Source organism: Poecilia formosa, unplaced genomic scaffold (assembly GCF_000485575.1).
Source record: "Poecilia formosa unplaced genomic scaffold, Poecilia_formosa-5.1.2 Scaffold115, whole genome shotgun sequence".
In the NCBI taxonomy this organism is placed as follows: Eukaryota; Metazoa; Chordata; class Actinopteri; order Cyprinodontiformes; family Poeciliidae; genus Poecilia; species Poecilia formosa.
Window position 1 is genome coordinate 1,357,662 of NW_006800054.1, and position 20,951 is coordinate 1,378,612.

Here is a 20,951-nt window from a genome sequence, read left to right on the forward strand (position 1 = left end):
GAGATTTTTATTTTTTTTTTTTACTAATATATTCACAAAAAAATTGACATAACTCACTTTATATAGGAAATACTGTCTTGTTGCAATGATTGGAATATTCAAACTTAAGCATCCCACCAGAATATATTGTGATGTGTTTGAATAACTCTGGAATATTGATTATGCATTCATTTTATATGTAATTTAAATAAAAGCGATTTTTGGTAAAGATTACATTAAAATGAATGATTTTTCTGATGTGGAACAATACATTCAGATACTTCTATGGTTTTCTGGTGTTAAGGTTCATCATTATGAGTCACCCATGCTCACTTCAAATTAAACATATTTGCTAAAAACATACTGTGCACCATAGCTACAATACTTACGTTACATCGTAGGTATTATTATTAATTTGTAACAATTAAAGGTATACATTTAATATTTATATTTGAATTTCATTCTACCTAAATATAGTTAAAAATAAATACTCAACATTTAAAATGTATAGATATTTTAATAAATGATATTGTTTCTAACATTTATATTTGACGCATGTTAAATATTTATTCTGATATTATTAATTCAAACCCTATTTATGACGGGTTTCATGCTAAAATGCATAGATAGGAGTTTGTGTGCGTAACTGTTCAGCAAGCCTCTTGTGCAAGCAACAGATGCAGGATTCCAACGTGCGTTAAACTTTTATTATTCAAAGGTTTACCAAAAGGAAGAAACATTTACACTGTAAAGCAAAATGTACAAAACATGACATAAAGTAGTGATTGTCAGGCATTATTTAGTATCATTTATATTCATAAAAAAGGTGTAGATACATGAAATATTAGCATTTTCATTAAGACAGACCTGAGCTAGAAATAATGTAGAGCATAATATAAAACAAGTGGATATTAAAGTTTATCCATAACACTGAACGAGGTTCAACTATGTAGTGGAAACAAAGCCAAAAGAGTCAAAACATTCTAATGTATTACGGGAGCTGATATGCTGTGGTAATTAATACATTATTTAAAAAAAATAATTAAAATGCAAGACTGAGTTTCAGGACTACATCTGTTTTCCAGGACACAAATGATTCTGACCACAGAATCCTGCTTTTCAAAATTCCTGTGAATCCACGGAGTACTCCTGCATCCGCTCGACTACGAAGAAGCACAGGGTCCCGGCAAAGCCGAGGATGACCAGAAGCAGGAGCTGCCACGTCAGCAGAAGGTAGCCGCTGTAGAAGAACGCCGCTGCTGCACTCACAGACTTTAACAGGAAACACAAATTGTATTGTTGGTCGTGAGGAGAAAGAACTGCAAGCTTTGCAACATCTCATCTGTAGCCATGTTTGTCCGACTGTGGAACATGTTACACGGGTGGTATTTGAGCTACCTCTAGTGGCACTCAGAAGAAATTTTTGGCATTAATTACAAAGTAAATATGTACAAATTAACTATGACAAAACATACTGTGACAACAGTGCACTGGGAGCAATTTGCTAGGTGTGATGTATGTTTATTTATTTATTTATTTATTTATTTATTTATTTATTCTTTTACATTGCTCTGAAGTTAGAAAATGGATCTGACAAAGACATCAAACCCAACTTAACCATTTTGGACTTAACATGCTCCACAACTAGCAGTTGATTCCTTTACTTTTTATTTATACTAACTTTCATGTGAAAGGCAGCCATGTTGAATTTTAGACTCAGGGTTGGTGAGAGCCCATCACTTTTTACATTACATGACAGTTGAGAGTTTCAACTTATGTTGATACATTATTTTCAGATTTAATACCGTTTTTAAATGGCTGACAAAATTGTGGTGAAGTTTGGGAACCACTGGACGAGAAGGACCAGTCAGTTTGAATGAAGTAGCATCCTCTCATTTGTCAGGTTAAATGTAACTTTTGAAAATAACATTTAAGATTGTATTAAATATACTTTTTACTAAGCCCACCTCTGTATTGAAAATACTGTATACTTTTTTTTTGTGTCCTGATGTAATATTCTAATCTTAAATGTGTTTTCATTAGTTGAAAATCTGCATAATTAACAGAATAATGGCCTGAAATAAATGAACTTTTCAATAATCAAATTTTTTTTTAATATGACTGTAATTGGCCCATATGTTTGCATAACTGGCTTGATGAAATCAGTCTAGTTGTTTTAAAAATTATAATTAAATGTTTAAAATCATCCAGAAAATTTTAATCTTTGCTAATCTGAGTAAACACAAAAAGCAGTTGTTTAAATGAGTATTTCATCTATACTCATTGTAAAAGTGTAATTGTTCCCTAATTCAAACAATTGGTTGTTACAGCAGAGTGTTTATTGGACAAAAGTGGTAAAGAACTTTGTGGTTTAGTTGATCAGCAGTGGTTTTCACATTTGATGTTTGGATAGCTTTCTCCATTATGAAATAAAATTATCAAATGCAAACTGCTAAAGAGAAAAAAAATAAATAAAGAAATTTGTATGAAGACACATAGATTTTTCTGTTTCATAGCACTGCATGCCAGCATAGAGTTAAAAGACTTGCTCATTATAATACCTTGAAAAAACATGTTCCACTATTTGAAAAGCAAGCTTAGAAAATATCACAATTTCCTAGAGGTAATTCTTTTTCAAGATCAACTGTGCAGCAAAGAAAAGAGGGGCGAGGTGAAGATTTGCCTTTCTGACACCTTCCATCCCTATTAATGAGGCTTCAGCTGAATTTATTTCACACTTGACAGGACAACATTTTGACTGAGCTCCGCTCGGCTCTGCTAACAACGTCTGAGAATTGGCAATCGAGGATTACCTGGATGAATTTAAAGATGGCGAAGGCAGGCGTGCTTTGTTCGGCGTAAACATAGCCCAGTATGCTGTAGAGCTGCGTGTTGAAGCAACTATCTCCGAGTCCAAGCAGGAAGGAGCACAGCAGGGCAATGGATGCACTGAAGGAGAAAACACAATGCTTATTAATAACACGACATGAATAACAACTGCCTGTGCAACAGCTCGAATTCCCTCCTGTTAAATAACGAGAGAAACCACCTACGATGGGCTTAGAAATGGATTTTTCTTTGTGGTGGATTCGACGACGACGGGTGCGTCGTCTGGGATGTTGAGGAAAATCAGGTAGGAAGCGATGAAATGGACGACCATCCCCAGGAACACCACCGAGGTTCGTCTGAAGCGGCTGTTCTTGCACAGCAGTCCAAACAACCCCCCACCTGATGGGGACAGAGAGTACTTCGAGAACCTCTCGTGGGGATTTTTAAATCTCTGTGAGCGGCGCGCTGACCCACCTACTATTTCTCCGATGCCCACCACGATCCCAGAGATCCCAATCAGGCCTTTGGCCGCTTCTCCAAAGTGGGCAGTCGCGCCGATGCACGTCCCGTACACTCCGCTGTAGAAAGACAGCTCAAGCCCTGGAGAAACCGGGACGGTGTGTTTTCAGCTCCAACTTCGAGCATTTCACAAGAGGCAGGACGATTTTCGACATTTTCCCCTACCGCTGTAGACCATGCAGGGACTCAGGAGCATTATGGTTTTTGTCTTCAATAGATGCAGGATGGTTTCTGTAGAAAAAAATAAATAAAAATAGAATCCAATGCACTCATTTGAATTGCTAATGAAGCCATTTTTTTTTTTTTTTTTACAAATATGCCTCGTTTACTGCTTCACAAAGCGTGGATTAAAATGCAGACATTAAAGCCCAATTTTCTCCTTAGAATTAAAGTTCTGTGCTGGAAAAGGATGGGAGTGAAAAGAAAAATAAAAAATGAGCCAAAGAGCCACATTTAAATGCAGAAAGGGAAGCACCCAGGAGAGGCTTCCATTCAGGCTGCTAGAGAAATCTAGATTTTAGGGCAGAAATCCCAGTAGGTTTGTTTATGTATGCCTTGATGCCCTTTCTGACATGAATCAGCATGCATCTTTGATAAACCCGATATCTTTCGAGGCAGGTGCACACAAGTCTACGTGTGCACAAGATACACACGAGACAAAGAGCAATCAGATCATCCAAACAACCCGGGGCAGCACTGAAAGCAGGAGCAACTGCGGCAGAGTTTCCAGTTGACAAACAGAGAGATAATCTGAGATAAACTCGCGCTAAGGCACTGTCTGTGTACTCTGCCGCGTAGCAGGGAGATTTTTATCCACATGAAAGCAAGTTTTACTTGAAGAAAAACAAAACTGCCTGCTAGCTGCAGAATGGAAGCAGTCAGATGTGACGCAAATACAAATCACCAGGAAACAAAAGGAAAATGTCAATTTTTTTTAGGTGGGTGTGGGGGGGGAGGAGTGGGGAGGAGATGGGCGGGAGCCGGGGAGGGGGGGTCTGTTAGATCTCTAATGGTTTCATATCAGCTGTGAAAAACTATTGGGTGAAAAAAACAACAAAAAAAACAGCATTGTGATGCCATCAGTCATTTTGGGCCTCATTTGCAACACAGAGCTCAAGATAAAGACTGTAGTGATCACCAAAATTAAATAAATGTAAGATTTCTTATTTTTTTATTTCATAAAGTACTTAGTGTTGTAACAGAACACAAAGTTCTGTTCAAACAGAACTTAGTGTTCTGATTCTCAAGGAAATACATAAGAAAAGAAATAATGTTTGGGTTTATATGCTAACAACACACTCAGAATTATTCTTTTTTTTTAATCCTTATTAACTTTAATTATATACAATTATATACACTGTGACCCCAAATGAAGCGCTGGTGTATTTATTGAGTGCATCTCAATAAATGTAAATTTTATCAACTCAATTATAAAACCCACATAAAGTGATAATGCCTAATAAATTAGACAGATTTATTAAAACTAGAGCAAAATGTTTCAGTTATTTTTGTGTATTTTGATCACTTTATGCCACATTTTCCTTTCACTTAACTTTCCACAAATATAATGGCACACAGAACTTTGTGAACAGTCAACTTCTCTATCAAAAACGTTTTATGAATATGGTCTGGACAACTGTCAAGTCAGCAGTCTTATAACTGCGTAGGCCGTAAAATACTTTCCAACCTTTGATTTAAGTTCATATTCAACGAGAAAGAAAGTGTAAAGTTAAGAAAGAAATCACTTTAGCACAACCATTTGCACTTCCAACAATAACTATACAACTCAAAACTGTTTTTTGTTTTTGTTTTTCTAGTGAGTAACCCGGCCGTAACTTCCTGTTTTCCTGGGGTATAAATACTGACAGAGGTTCATAAAAAGACAATTTCTCTTAGTCAGTCTTCAAAATGGGAAAGAGAAGAGAAATCACAGTCAAATATGAATAAACAGTTTAAAACAACTTAAGCTTTTGCAGAGAAGACTGGATGGAGGTTTATTTTGCTGCACTTAAAAAAAATGTTAAGTTCGCTGTAAGAGAAATGCAGCAGTTTTCTTAAGTGTCAGATTATGTCTTTGCAAGAAAAGATGTTTTTATTTTTGGATTTAAAAAAAAAATAATAATAATTTTTACCTGGGATTCAAATATTTGTGGAGAGCACTGTAAGTAAGGGACTTTCTCATTTGAACTCATGTCACTTTTACTGCATTTCTGATCCTGTTTAATAAAGTCTAAATAAAAACTTACGGAACTCCGTTTTGGTGTCCTGCAGAGCGGTGTTTGCTCTGTTCTTGTACCTAAACAGCAGAAGAGACATTGATGTCAAACTTCTGCAATGCTCAAAGTGATCAACAGAAATAAATTGCACACATAGAAATGCATGGATTTACTCCAGAGAGGAAACATGAAGTGTTATGATATACATCTTTAAGAGAGCTCTTAAGAGACCATTTGGAAAAACTTTTTCTCGCCTGACTTTCACTTGTCCTCGTCCACATTCGTGAAAATTAAAACACGCCTGAAAAAAAATAATAACACACACATTGAGGGCCTTTCTTGCCACACTCAACAGTTCTCCATCTTAGCCGGTAAGGATCTGCCTGATTGCAGCCTACTCTTCTCGAGTGCCGTCACTGGGCTCGACTCGGTCAAAATTAAAAAAAAAAAAAAAAAAAAATTCCAGTGTCATTTTTTTTGAAGAACAAACCCGGTTCCAAATTTCTGCAAAGCTGTACCATTACGTTCATCTTGAGAAACACTCGTAAAATCCAAGATGGGCAATTTGGAGGAAAAATCTTTTTTGGGAAGGTTTTATCAAGGAGAGAGAAAAAAAACCAGTAAATTCACAACTGTTTCCTCTTTGATTCGACCTCAGTACATTCTGGTTGATTTTGTAAGACCAGGGGGAAAGAGGTGTAATTATCTAAAGTACGGTCCTTTACATTGCGCGCGCTGAGAGCAGCGACTGCCCTTCCTCTTCAGACTGCAGCTCCTCTTCATGATGACTCGTCCTCAACACCAGGAAGCTGAGCGTGCCAAGGATGGAGGAGACCAGCAGGAACAGAAAAATATTCCTCCTGCTGCTGTCTGAGATGAAAATAAACGGCTTTAATAAAAGGCGACAGACATTTTAAGACCGTCGAGCTGAGACAGATTTATAATTACCAGCCAGTCGTATAATCCTGCGCGATGATAATTTACTTGCATCATCGTGCAACACTTTTGCTTTTATAATCAAAACGGTAATTAGCCGAGTCTGACTTCACCTGATATTTCTGATTTTCCGTTCCAGTCGAGGTAAATGTAAAGATTCCCAAACAGCATGCTGCAAATGAAAGGGACTCTATTAATGAATGGGAAAAAAAAAAAAAAAGCTTCTATTGTCTTTCTGATCATTAGCACAGCTGGCCTGTTTGTTTTCACCCGTCCATAAATATGCCGCCCACTTTCCCTGTAGGGAGCTTTTAAATCAAGCCTGCTGTACAAGTACACACTGCCCACAATTGCTCTTTATATATTATACAGTGCACTGTATATTCACTATATGCCATGTTATCCCAGTGTCAGCATTCTGTGTGAAGTTTATGGAGCGTGGCACCCACAGAAATCCCCACAATGAAATGTAAAATGTAGCCTCTGCTTGTCGTTACATAAAAAGAACAAATGTTGTCTCTGCGAAAAGTCCCATAAAGTAACACATCAGCTGCTATCATGCAAAAACTGCCACTGAGCAGCAGTGAGTCTGTCCATGTGTCATTTTGAGCATGGTTCTAGGTGGAGTTGTTTTCTTTTTTCTTCCAATATTTTCATCTGTTCATTGATAAAAAAAAAAAAGAATTAAATTCCTCCATGCTCATGCGAGCGAAAAGCATGCAAGTCTGAGGAAAATACATGTATTTTGTAGCTGAAATAAAGATTAGAGATATTCTAGGATGGATTGCGACTTGGTGTTAAGAAGATTGATTTTATTTTATGTACACCAGGAGTTCTGCCAAGGAGGAAAGGGGGAGACCTGGGCAGCGGCAGATCCTTTATACCCGCAGACCCAGCACTGTTTCCTTCCCAGCTAAATCTGTGCTAAAACATTAGTTATTTTTATTTATTTTTTTGTGGGAATGGGGATATTAGAAAGACTTTGTGAAACGTATGTACTTGTTTATTTATGAATTAATTTTGTGGCGTAGAGATGCTGAAGTTCTGTTATGGCCTTGAGCTGTTGTGTGCCACAGTGAGATTAAGATTATGCATGACCTCCGTCTGGGGACCCCTTGTGAAAACACTGTGGAATACACAAGGCCTAATTAAATTTCAGCAACGCACATTTGCAGAATTAGATTTCAGAATAAAAAAACAAAACAAATTAAAATCTTACACTTCAATCATCGGTCAGTAGTTAGACAGGATGTACAAATGAGAGGAATTTAAGAACCGCTGTTACTTTGCTTAGAAGAGGTAAGAAGCTCCTTAGAGTTAAAAAAAAAAAAAAAACCTAAACATTTAATGGACTCTTGTCCATCACTTAATTTTCATGTTTGTCATAAAGAGACGACTAACAACAACAGTGTTGAACTTAGACCTGCTAGAGGTAAAAAAAAACAAAAAAAAACCTATTTGTCTGGAAAAGAAGGTTGTTCTCTATCTCAACTCTATTTAATATCATGTGGTTATGCCTGAAGGAGCTTTTAGAAATGTTTTATGAATTGTAACCATGAGAACTGAGCTGTCTAGTTTAAAAACGATATGTTGTTAGGAGGAAGTGAAACACTGCATCCGCAGCTTTAGCTCTGTACCACCTCTTAAACGTTGAAGCGGCGGCATCCTGGTCTGGGCTTGTTTTGCTCAACTGATTAACTGTTACTTGAACTCAAAACTTGAAGTCACTTGTGCTTTATGTTGATACTTTGATGTGCTTCTTGGTCTGCTGTGTTGTTTCTCTCTAGCAATCTTAACCATTTAGTGTGTATTTTCTCAAAATGTAAAAAAAAAAAAAAAAAAAATTCCAGTGTCATTTTTTTTGAAGGACAAATCTGGTTCCAAATTTCCGTAAAGCTGTACCATTACGTTCATCTTGAGAAACACTCGGAAAATCTAAGACGGGCAATTTGGAGGAAAAATCATTTTTGGGAAGGTTTTATCAAGGAGAGAGAAAAAANTTTTTCATTTTTAAGGTGCTTTTCAGGCAGCAGGCCGTGACTGAATAATATGACTTCCTTGTTCTCACGGGTGTCTTAATAATTATGCAGGCAATTTAAGAATGAGGAAAAAAAATCTCATCAACTTTCATGATAATTATAACCGGTCTGTGTAAGTTTTAAGCGTTTTATCCTTTAAACATAACCCATAATCTGTAGGCATCAAGCCTCTTTTCTGCTTTTTGGAGCTTAAAAGCTGTGACCTTTAATTGATGTTTTTCCACTTGGTGGATTAGTGTAATTTAAAAAAAAAAAAAAAACTATGAGCAAGATGTTAAGTGAACCATTTGAAAAAAAATATTTTTGAGTGGTAGAAAATGTTACCTATATTAATTTTATTTTTAGAAATAATGAGTCTCTGCCTGTGGTGAGGTTTTCACATAAATAAGCGAGGTTTCCAAAAAAAAAAGAAAAAAAGTTCCATTAAATATCTACATCTATTTCTGTCTTTGATTAAATATCCATATAACATGTGGTCTCGTTCCAAGAACCCCGGTGAGGAGAAGCAGAGGTTATTCATGACTGCTAACAGTGACATTCTGTGTTTGTGTTTGCAGCCTGTGAGCGACTGAATCATAAGTTTATTATGGCCGCGATCATCCCTGCAGAGTCAGATTAGCATTGCCCTATTGGGAGCTTTGGCACAGGTGACAGCCAATGTAATTATAATACTAATTCAATTTGCAAATTGGAGCAAACACAAATTAGCTGTCCAAGCCAGCGTGCATGAGAAATGGGCCAAATCCAAGGAACGAAAAGGGCCAAATCTTGCTCGCTGCGCTTTTAAGGAGCTTTGATGTGTTTAGTTTTAACAGAGAGAAAGAAAGAGAGAGAGAGAGAGAGAGAGAGAGAGAGAGAGAGAGACAGACAGACAGAGAAAGAGACTAACGGTAGCAACGTGTTTTATTAAAATCTGATTATGGTAAATGAAGAGCAAAGAAACATATCCTGCCGAGACGTAATGTGTTCTGGACAGGAATTCTGGCAGCTTGAGTACAACTGAGTCCTGGATAAATGTAAAGACTTAGCATTAAGAATTAAGAAAACATTGAAAAATAAAAGTTCCTCCAATTTTAGGAACACATTATACAATGTGGACTAATTAAAAACTGCTATGAAATTCACAAATACAACAAAAGTTGCTCTCACATTAATTCTTCCATGTACAATAATTCAAGTTCCGAAATAATATGTGTTCTGAGCAAACCTTAAAGTATGGACCAGAATTGCAGCATGCATGCATTCCCATTTTGACTGGGCCTGGCGTGTAACGTGCAGCTTACCTGCACTGCAGTAGACCCCAGAACAACCCGGTGTTCCTGTTGATGGTGGAGGCTTCGGAGTTTTCCACCAGGAAGTTTCCCTGCGCCGTCCAGAGCACTGCACAACCCAGAGAGGGAGGGAAAAGATAGTCACCACTCACTTGATGACAAGAAGGGATAAATGACGCGGGTGTGTAAGTAAGTAATGCATTCAAATATTCAGTGACCAAAACATAAAAAATAATAATAATAATAAAAAAATGCAACTCACTGCAGTGTTTTGAGGCAGCATTAAATAAGAAAACTTAAAAACAACTGCTCCAAATTAATTTTTTTTGTGTGTGTTACTCCTTTAAATAGACGGTCTTCTCTGTATTTTGACCAACATTTATGAGTAAACTCAAGACGCTCTGTGTTACTTGGAGATACAGTTCCTAACCCATTTAAGTTCTAATTCAGGATACACTGTTTATAGCATCGTCGTATTCCAGGCGCAATAATCCCTGTACGCATGATTAACCACAACTTTGATTCTTTTTTTTTTATTATTATTTCTTTTTATTTATTTTTTTACCGCAGACAAACAGAGCTTCCATGGGCTGCGGTAGCCCAAGGCAAGCATGCTGAACTATTTACAAGCTTTAAGTTTCTTCAGCTATTCTTAATACCCTGTATGCTGTTTCACTACGATTTCTCAGTCAGAGCAATTAAGCTTAGAGAAAAATACAAAACGTACAGCTGCTTCAGGTCTTTATATTTTTATAAATATAGGGTCGGTGAAAAGCTTACATAAACTCATTATTGGGAATGATTCATTTTAGGTTTTGAAGATAGTTTCATTTTGACCACAGACTGTTTGTGGCCATCAACAGGCTACTGACAGTTCTGGCTGGATATTTGACCACTTTTCTTTTGAGAGTTTTTCTATACTTTCTGTAATTTTGAGATGGACCTTGCGCTTGAGCACAGTCTCCAAATTTTCCAACAGATTTGAGGTTCTGCCATAGCCTTTCTATTTCTATATTCAATACCAATATGTCCATTTCGGAACCCCTTTTGTGTGTGTTTCATATTATTGTCCTTTTTGTACACCCAACTGGGCCAGAGCCGGAAACATCTGCAACAAATTGTCGCTCTCGAAGGAAGGAGATTGGTTAAGATGCTTAAGAACAGACGGGAAGCCAAAAAGACTGCGGCACATTTATTAGAAACTGGAAGAGTCCGCCATCTCTGTCCATGGCGAAGTGAAGTTTTTAAACTGACACTTTCAAGCGCAACTAAAATTTGCTGCCAAAAATTGAGCTGTTTGGTCAATATAAGAAAAACTATGTTTAGATGAGTCTTTCGAACACGAGAACACTGAGCCATGTCAGGCATGGAGGTGGTAGCATCATGCTGAGGGTCTGATTTGCTCCAAGTGTACCAGTGCATTGCACAAAGAAGCAGGAATAACAAACCTTCCAATACAAATTTAGAACTAACCAAAATACAGGGAGAGAATTTATGAAATGGGAACTTACATGCCGCTCCTACACCGATGAGAACTGAGGTCAGGTAAAATGACCAAGTAGAGGGCGTGATGAACACTGCAATGTAACCACTAAACAAAAGCACAGCCATGAGCCACATGTTTTAAACATTTGTGTCCTCCTTATTTCTCTTTCTCTGCACAGCCAAGTTTACCTGTAAAGTAGGCCACTCAAAAACATGGTCAGTTTCGCTCCAATAACTGTAACAACAGTTGGTGCAAGCAGATTGGAGAAGGAGAAAACTCCGTAGATGATCCCTAGACTGCAGAAGAAGTAAAGAAAATACAGTTAGCATCTTTATACGTTTTGAATTTGGTGAAATAAACTTATTTTTTCTTTCTTTTACCTGTGGTAACCACTTCCGCTGAAAGATGAATTGTTCAGACTTTTCACCACAGTTTGCTGAAAGGAAAGAAAAAAAAATTCAAGAAAAAACTGAATTAGGGTTGTTAAAAGAGTTCAGAGCCTATTTAGCCTCAGGTCATTCATCCTGTTCGATAATTTCACTGACCATTGAAGAAAATCAGAAACACGAGATGCGCCTGACTAACTCCTCTGACTCCCATTTCCTTCACTTTACAAAAAACAGCAGCAGACCGATTTTCTTATTTATGCTTTCATTAATAAAACGCATGGCTACCTTACATTTTCAATTTTTAGAGTTACTTTTTAAAAGCCCATCTAGGGACAAGTGCTGCGAATTAGCTGTTGCTATTGCACCATGATGCAAACATGGGACTGCTGTTTTATTCAGTTTGTCTATGTCAATGTGTGTCTGTCCCTATCAAATAAACTTGAAAAAAAAAAGTACATAAATAATAGCTGCGAGGTTGGTCGTGTTGATTTGTAACACAAGATTTCATTTTTGAGACATTGTTTTGATTAAAATACATCTTCAATCTGCAAAACTAGCGTTTGAGGAATCCACACTGCAAACTAGAAGCACCATGGTAGACAGATGATAGTTTTTGAACTTACTTCAACGTTCCCACAGGTGGTGAAGGCGGTGAAAATGAACAGAAATCCTACACCCAAAACCACAACGTTGTAAGTCCTTCTGTCTGCCATTCTGTCTTCTTTTTTCCCCTCCTAATACATTATAAGTATTAGTGCTTTTAACGTCCTCTGTCGATCAATTCCACCTACAACTCTTAAATCCTGGAGGACCCGAGTGTCTCCATTTTTTACAAAGTTTACTAACTGCTTAGTTACAGTTTTATTCGCAAACAGCAACCAGAGCACCACTGATAAGATGCAAATAGAAAGCAACAGTGAAGCACTGTACACGAGAACACTTCCTTCCTATTATACAGAGTACACATGACAACTTGTGACTTTAATTACAAGCAGTTTTTTCCGCTCATTTTCCTTTTCACTCAGACTTTTTCTTTCGTCGTCATGAGGACGGTAGTTGCTCTGGGTTCTGCCTCTTCTTCTGTCCGAGTAATTTGTGGTAATTTAGGCTGATTTGTGTTTGCTGCCGTCCGGAGGTCGCCACGGGGAACGTACCTTCATGAAAATTACTGGACATTTGCAAAAACATGAATAAAAACTTCAACAATTACAAAACAATTATTGTGTTACAAAGTAATCTGAGATTTATACAATATACTCTTCTGTGTATTGTGAATCTATTTAGCTTTCAGTTTTGAGAATCCAAAAGCAAAGAAGTGATATTGAGATATTATTCCAGTAGGGTGTCTATAATTGTCATTTTTTTGAAATAGTTGTATGGCTTTTTTATATTTTCAAGCTGCTGGCAAAAACATCTGATTTTATTTTGAATTCCAAGATATTTTCAAAGATGAAAAAGAAGATTTAAAAGTTCCATCGTTCGATGTCTGTCTGGGCTGCTACAGTGCAAAGATGCGCAAAATAACAAGAGTGTGCACTGCCACTTACTTCCGCCTTCACATCCACGTTTTCCAGATGTGACTACTACGTACATGTCTACATTTAGTTTTAAATTATTTCTTTAAAAATCTATTTTTAACAAAGATTATTTGATGGTTCTCATTTTCCCAATTAAACTGACAACAAATTTACATATATTTGTATAGTTATACATTTTCCACGAAAAATGTTCTCCAAATACGCATGCGCGTTTCTATCATATCCGTTTTACGATAAATTGTCTACAAAGGGCTTAACTAAGTCAAGTTTGCGTAACTATATTTATATATATATATTTTTGAACAATTAAATTATATTAACACTTTGTTGCCATCCATGTCAATTTATTGGCGTGCCATAATTAACTTATTTTAGACTTAGTGGTATCGGAGTCATCCTGCTTCCTGTATCCTCTTTGCCACAAACCGACAGATTGTACACAATCATCATGGCGACGCAGGATGGTGGGTATAGAGAAAATTTAGCAAAAATACACAAAACATTTTTAGTTTACGTTTATGTTGTAGCAATAAAATGTCACGTATGTCTAATTTAGTCTTTGAAACATGCTGTTATTATTAGACGGTGATGTAAATGTGCTTTTCTCTGCTACGTTTTTTCTGTAAATGTTCAGCAGCGGTCCTGCTAGCAAACGTTAACGATAGCTAACATCAGTTACATTTATCTATATTTGACGACAGCTACTATTAAGGTCGAAAGCATTAACAAGTGTGAGCACTTGACCGTAAATTATCATTACATAAATAAGACAATTAAAGATAGTTAACGAAAGTACTGGAATCTCATGCAATAGCTCACGGTAATGTCACTACTTTGGCTAAAATCCTCAGTTTTTGGTTTTGGTTGCTTTGTCTGCCATAATTACATAATTTCCGTTTGTTTATTTTGTTTTTGAAAAAAATTTCGTTCATCGTACAAAACACTGTGGTCACTTTCATTAAATGTTAAGCGATAGAAAGAGCTAGAAAGACCTCGAGAGTGAATGCGGCTGAGGAGGGAAAAAAAGCGAAACTACATCTTAGGAACCTTCAATGTGTTATCTAAAAAAACATCCTCATATCTTATATATTCAGATGAGCAGAGGAATCTCAAGCAGTACTCAAATAGATTATCATGACGACCCACTGACTATATATGCACACTGCTACTATAAAGGATACAAGGTAATCTTGAAACATTTTTGCATAGCATAAAAAATTTAGAATTTGGTTTTAGGAAAACAAAAAGTAAACCAACTAGTCAGATGTTTTTTCTGCAGAAAGTTCAGTGCTTTGTTTGATCAAAAGCAGCAAACTCAGGAGGCCCAGAATCACATTTTCTCTTGGAATTCAGTGTTTCACGGGACATCAGTAGATCAGTAAACAAGATAACAAATGTGTTTGCTCTAATTATCAGTTAAAATATTCTTAATTGATAGACTTACAGCTCCCCTTTCAGAATAACATGCTACATATGTTTATTAGGATTATGATTACTGGCCAAACGTGTGGTATGGTGAAAAACTCCTGGTTGTTTTACCTCATTGCCATGTACTTGGATGGTTTTAACTAATTTTTTTTAATGTATGAAAATGAGTTGTCTGCCACAAGATGTTTCTACATTTCTATCTGGTTTTATAACCAACCATTTAAAGTGCTGACGCTCTTGTAGACTATGCTCAAAAGTAGTAAAGCTCTTGTGAGGTGTTTCCCTTTCAGCGCTCAGTAAGTGGTATGGGCTTAAACATCTGCATTTTATTTGTTGTTGATTTAGAAATGTATCATACACTTTGATCTAAAATTAAAACTTACCCAGTTTTATCAATCACATTTGATCATGACACTATGCTGACTTTAGTGTTTTGTCTGTAGTTACTTGTAGTAACTAAATATTTGTTTTACTCTTTATTCTTAAATAACATTCATAAACATTTTCTCTGGAATAGACAGTGTTCTACTGACATATATTCCAGGAATTCTTGTTTCATTTTATGTAAATAAATGTAAACCGGATGCTTTTGCAGGAGATGACGGAGCCGTAATGGACACTGAGACTGAGGCAAAGCCAACAGAAGCCGAGGCATTTGGTGAAAATGTGGAAAAGGCCGACGCGGAACCCACATCTCTCACAGATGCAGGAAATGCCACAACTCAGGACTCTAGTATTAGCAATGGCGACGACGCAGACGACAAGCAGGAGACGGTGGACTTGAAGATTATCTGGAGCAAGAACAAATACGACCTGAAAATTCCTGTCGACAGTACCGGAGCCAAGCTAAAAGAGAGGATCCATGCGCTCACTGGTAGGAGTGTGAAATTGTTTAAATGACTTTTATGTTACATTTCATGACAAATATTGTCGGCTAAGAACTGAAGGAGTTCCCGCGTTGTTTTTAGGTCTTCCACCAGCAATGCAAAAAGTGATGTACAAAGGACTGCTTTCGGAGGACAAGACGCTACGTGACATAAAGGTTACAAACGGGGCAAAAATAATGGTGGTCGGATCTACAATAAATGATGTATTAGCTGTTAACACACCGAAAGAGGTTGTTCAGCAGGAAGTTAAAGCCGAGGAAAACAAGAAAGAGCCCTTATGCAGGCAAAAGGTAAGATTTTTCAACAGCACTGTTAAATATTGAAGTTGTATGGATTCTTTTAAAAACCCGCATTGTGTCTTCAGCAACACAGGAAAGTACTGGACAAAGGTAAACCAGAAGATATAATGCCAGCTATCAAAGGAGCAAAGGTGAGGGGTGACGATTAGAGCTCATTCAAGTTATCTACAGCTGTCCAACATATGTTTGGTCTTTTAAGTAAACTTACAAGGGATTAATAGCTCTTTTGTCGTACCAACAGGAACGATTACCAACGGTGCCTTTATCCGGAATGTTTAACAAATCCGGAGGAAAAGTAAGACTCACATTCAAACTGGAGCAAGATCAGCTGTGGATCGGAACAAAAGGTGACGTTATGATTCCTGACTGAGGTCCCAGCGGTGCAGAGATGCTGGCTATGTTAATGCAGTTCTGCTTATGCTTTCTCACTTGCAGAGAGAACAGAGAAAGTTCCAATGGGCTCTATTAAAAATGTAGTGTCCGAACCCATCGAAGGCCATGACGACTATCACATGATGGTAACTATTGTTGTTGCTCTCTGCATGTCAGATTTATGATTTAGCTGTAAAGTAAAATAAAAGAAGAATCTAATACTCAGAGCTAGCAGATGTGTGTTTGGGCTATACTATCCAGAAAAGTTCAGAAGGTAAGATTGCTTTATTTACTTACAGAAAAAGGATGGAGCTCAGCTGTATTTTCTAAGTAAAAAGTATTTTGAGGATGTGAAAAGCTGTTGTAGCTTTTCCAAGGAAGCTTTGAGGGAGTTGTGTGCATCAGAGATTGAGTCATAATTTTCAGTGTTTTTGGGAGGAATATTCTCAGGAAAGGCTCTTTTAAGATAAAACTAGTAGTGTGGCATTATAAAGAACTCTGTCAAAGATATGTGTCTCATAGCTTTGCACATATGGAAATGATCCACCACTGGATTTGCTTTATGAATCACAGACCAGGGTCATTATGCCGTGAAGTACTTTTCTTGGAACATATCTGGTATCTGTGCATGTATGACTTATAAAACGTATTAATCATCAGCTCTACCTTACCGAACACTTTAAGTTTAATAGCAGACGGAATAAATGTCTTAACTGGTTCAGGTTTTAGATCGCATTTGATCAATAGCACAACCCGGATACATGATAGCAGAAATATTGAATCCGATTCTAGAATCACAGCTCTGCTTTGAGGAGCTCAGAGGGGAGAGAATTAAATGTTGTACGTTGTGCATTCTGTTACAGCATTTCAGAAAAAAGAAAAAAAAATGCAAATGTGGTGGTTTGCTGCTTCTGGTCCTGGACAGTATGCTGTGATTGATGGAGCAATAAAGTCTACTCTGTACCAGAAAACCCAGAAATAATCCTTCAGTTTATAACTTTAAGCTCAATCACAGTTGGGTTATGCAGGAAGACCGGTATCTAAAGCAAACCAGCAATCGTATAAAAAAAATAATTCTACAAAATGGTCTTCCATTTGTGATCCAGGTCTGTTAAATGGATTCATATTATGATAGAACACATAATGTATACTAACAAACATTGTTTCAGTGGTGGGATGGTAGGCCCAAAGACAAGCAAACAAGATGTTTTTTCCTTGTACTGGTTGTGGGCTTGATGAAGTCTGGATTGTGACAGATTTGAAGACACAATGATAAGAACCAGTTGGACATACAGTCCTTTGTCACTATATTCAGTAACACTGAGGTTTTCTCTCTGAAGACAAACAAGAGGCATAACATAAAAAAAAAAAATGTCAGTCATGTGGGTAAGCTGTCGTATTCCTTGTAATCCCAAAATTCCTCACCAGTTTATCTTCCACTTCTGCAGGCTTTTCAGTTGGGTCCAACGGAAGCCTCTCAGTATTGGGTCTACTGGGTGCCTGCACAGTTTGTCGATGCAATCAAAGACACAGTCCTTGGAAAATGGCAGTATTTCTAATGTGCCTCTTTTTTTGACAATGATGAACTGGGATGGAGAGGAGGAGCCAATAAAAAATATATAAAAAAAAAACAAACAAAAAACTGGAGACTAAAGTGAGGCTTGAGGAACAGTTGGGAAGCTTTTTGAAGGAAACTGACGGATGCCTGTGGACTAACTATCTTGTTTTTAGGTTAAAGGTGCACTATGCGGCAGCATACAATTTCTCAGCCCTGTTGATCAATGTTTTCAGCAAATCCAAGGGAAAATTAAAAAAAATGTACAGAAATTGCTAACACTTTTCTTCAGTTATTCTTAAAAATAAATAAAATTTATTTAATGAAATAAATGCACCCTGAGTTGTTTGACTCATTTGGTTCCTTTTGAATTGTACCTGCTTTTTGAAACACAATAAGGGTCTGATTGAGGTTTGATTTAGATCCGAAATGGAGTTTTCCAATTTGGCTTAGTTGTTTTGCTTTTTGCATATTTGCTTTCTTGAAATTAAAGTCTTATACATTACAACAAAAAGCGGGGAGGAAATTGTCAAATTTGTGCTTGAATTACAGAGCTTTTGTTTTAGGTTTTCTGAGAACCGCTTCCGCTTCACCAAATTTTGTACAGAAAAGAGGAAACAAAATTGCATCTACAAAACCACAGTAGAAGGGTTAAGATTATTGTTTGTGTTCACAAAAAGAATAGCTGTAAATTAGGTCCTGTATATGTCTGTAATATGTCAAGCACTGATTCCAGCTGCAGTTTGTGCCTTGTGAATCTCCTCAGTCTTCAATGAGCTTTGCCTTGCAATCCTTTGACAGCTGTTGTTACATGTGTATGTATTTTAAATTTTCCTTCCACCCAATTTTCCATTACTATGCATGAAAGAAGATTAGTCTTTAAAAGCTTGCTCTCCTTGTAAAAAGTGTCAGTGACTGTTTGCTGGTCAGTTGGCCAGGTAACAGTCATTAGGGGACAACTTTTGTGTATTAATAAAACAATTTTTTTGGTCCTATGTTGTATTGTCAAAGTGCATCTCTAATCATAGGATGAAGTCTCGCTTTCAAAAATGTGAAATTGATACTTGTATTTAGCTGTAATTTAAAAGTATTTCAAATTTCAAACAAGATTGCATGGACACAGACGTAGATGACATGCTTTTAATTTGAAATAATCCTGGTCGGAACCTGTTCCCACGAGGAAAATCTATATCTTCCGGGTAACACATTTGGCGCGCCGTGAGAAATTAAATGACAAACTTTCCAGTCTGAGCTGCTCCATCTGGAGTCGGCTTCATTCGCCCGGTAATGTCCAAACTGGAGCAGAGCAGCAAGGACGGGAAACGTTCCCCGCCGGTTAAAGTCCTGTCAGGTCAGCTGAGGGCGGCGGGGATCCGGGGTGCAGCCGACAGCGCGGAGGGATACGTGATCCGAGCGGGCAGGGGTCGCACTCTGCGTGTGTCCCTTGTGTGGATGCAGGGCACGGTGCTGGAGGTCCAGTTGGACGGGACCACCGTGATGCTGATGGACGAAACGGGGACTTTCGCCGTCCAGGGCGTCAATAACATTCCCAAAGGGAAACCGTGTTTGCTTCCAGGTAATATGGGTGCATGTGTCATTCAAAATCTAATTATAGTAATCTAATTTAAAAATATTTATATGGTTTTTATTGTTAAATGTATTATTTCTAACACCAAACTCTTAATTCCTGAGGGAATTTGAATTGCACACAAAAAGTACAATTGAACGAGTTTTACACTGAACTGAGTTTGTAGCCATGGAGATGAGAATTAGGCAGTCATTGACACCTTTCGCAATAAAGGTAAATCACAAAATAGCTTGAGAAAATGACTGGAGCGTGGTATTGTGCAGGGGCTTATTAATGGAAAGTTGAGTGGAAGAAAAAAAGTGTTGACATGGTGCAAAATGTCTTACCACTGCTGACAAGCTGAAGGTCGCTGTTACAGCAACCTGGGCTTCCTCAACACCTGAGCAGAACCACAGGCTGAGATAAAGTTATAAATCTAGGCTGTACTTTGATGAATCCTCACATTATTTCTTGGTGCTTGAATATTTTTATCCAAAGTAACCCCTGAAGTTGTTTGATCAAGTATGCACATTGATGCAACACCTAAAATATTTATTTGCATCTAGTAGAAAAAAAAATGTTGAAAATCAGGATATTTATCGAGACAGTGATCTAAGTTTAGGATAAATCTGCTGCTTTTGACCATCATAACTCATCACTGCATTTTCATAAACATGAACCAAGATGAATAAAATAAAAGTTTATCTAAAACTTGTAAAGTTGAATTCAGTGACTTTAAACTTTGACATTTAGGTAGCAGTCACACTTTATGTAGTGGATTTATTGAGATTCAGTATGAAAGAAAGATATTTGAGCCTAGAATTGCCAGAATTTCTGTCAAAACTATTAGAATAAATGTTAACTTTACTCTGAGAAAAATGCAATAAGTTTGAATTGCAGCCACCAAAATATTTTTTTTTCCCTCAAAAGCAGCTACTTTTCTCAAATGGCCAGTTTCTGTGTAAGCACTCTCTTGCATTTGCAATGTTGCATCTTGATATATTGTGCAGCTTTTTTTTTAACCACTTACATAAATCACCACCTAAAAATTACTATTTCTGTTTCGAAACCCCTCCAGTTTTCAAATAGTCCAGTTGATTTACTTTTCCACATTGAACATAAATTGCAAAACTGTAGATCCAAAAGACGTGAAATGAATACTTAAATGTCCCAGCCGAAAGCTTAATCAGCTGCTGTACATTTTCACCTTTGCCCACATTGATCATCCGCTGCTGTTGCAGGTAAATATGTAATGGTGATGGGCGTCGTCCAGGCCGTTTCCCCGGAGCCAGTAATCCGTGCTGTGAAGATGGCAGACCTCTCGGAGTTCGCTGCGCTCCACAGACAGATGTGGAAGCTGGAGGTGGAGGAGCTGCAGCAGGTGTTAACCTGAATATCAGACGGCTGATGAGTACTGCTAGCTGCATAGAGCAGGTGCATTTGTATGACTAGATGATGTTTGTGACTGAGGTTCATCTCATCATACAAAATGTCTTAACCCGTTTTTTGTTTTTTTTTCCCTTGTGTATCATAATTTGTAAATATCTGTTTTACATGCACCAGAGTTGCAGTGACTTGTTCACCTATGGCATATTAAATCTTAATAAAACACAGTTTCAGATTTTGAAAAATTTTTTTATC

The 20,951-nt window shown here is 37.3% G+C and overlaps 3 protein-coding genes across 3 annotated transcripts; 2 read left to right on the plus strand and 1 right to left on the minus strand.

Annotated features, from left to right (window-relative positions):
* Positions 1 to 1,008: 1,008 nt before the first annotated feature.
* LOC103143791 (UNC93-like protein MFSD11) lies at positions 1,009 to 12,759 on the minus strand. Its single transcript, XM_007560481.2, has 13 exons — positions 12,288 to 12,759; positions 11,656 to 11,711; positions 11,464 to 11,571; positions 11,301 to 11,380; positions 9,802 to 9,898; positions 6,593 to 6,651; positions 6,269 to 6,413; positions 5,574 to 5,623; positions 3,493 to 3,558; positions 3,283 to 3,408; positions 3,033 to 3,207; positions 2,793 to 2,928; positions 1,009 to 1,251 (listed from the first exon to the last, which is right to left on the minus strand). Exons 1-13 carry the CDS (start codon positions 12,375 to 12,377, stop codon positions 1,099 to 1,101), a joined length of 1,341 nt encoding a protein of 446 aa, XP_007560543.1. The 5' UTR covers positions 12,378 to 12,759; the 3' UTR covers positions 1,009 to 1,098.
* Positions 12,760 to 13,492: 733 nt separating this feature from the next.
* Positions 13,493 to 17,830, plus strand: ubfd1 (ubiquitin family domain containing 1). The gene is made up of 7 exons (XM_007560483.2): positions 13,493 to 13,666; positions 15,226 to 15,504; positions 15,599 to 15,807; positions 15,882 to 15,947; positions 16,058 to 16,163; positions 16,252 to 16,334; positions 17,637 to 17,830. Exons 1-7 carry the CDS (start codon positions 13,651 to 13,653, stop codon positions 17,745 to 17,747), a joined length of 870 nt encoding a protein of 289 aa, XP_007560545.1. The 5' UTR covers positions 13,493 to 13,650; the 3' UTR covers positions 17,748 to 17,830.
* Positions 17,831 to 18,177: 347 nt separating this feature from the next.
* rmi2 (RecQ mediated genome instability 2) lies at positions 18,178 to 20,923 on the plus strand. The gene is made up of 2 exons (XM_007560482.2): positions 18,178 to 19,319; positions 20,552 to 20,923. The coding sequence occupies exons 1-2, from the start codon at positions 19,031 to 19,033 to the stop codon at positions 20,701 to 20,703; spliced, it is 441 nt and encodes a 146-aa protein (XP_007560544.1). The 5' UTR covers positions 18,178 to 19,030; the 3' UTR covers positions 20,704 to 20,923.
* The last annotated feature ends 28 nt before the right edge of the window (positions 20,924 to 20,951 follow it).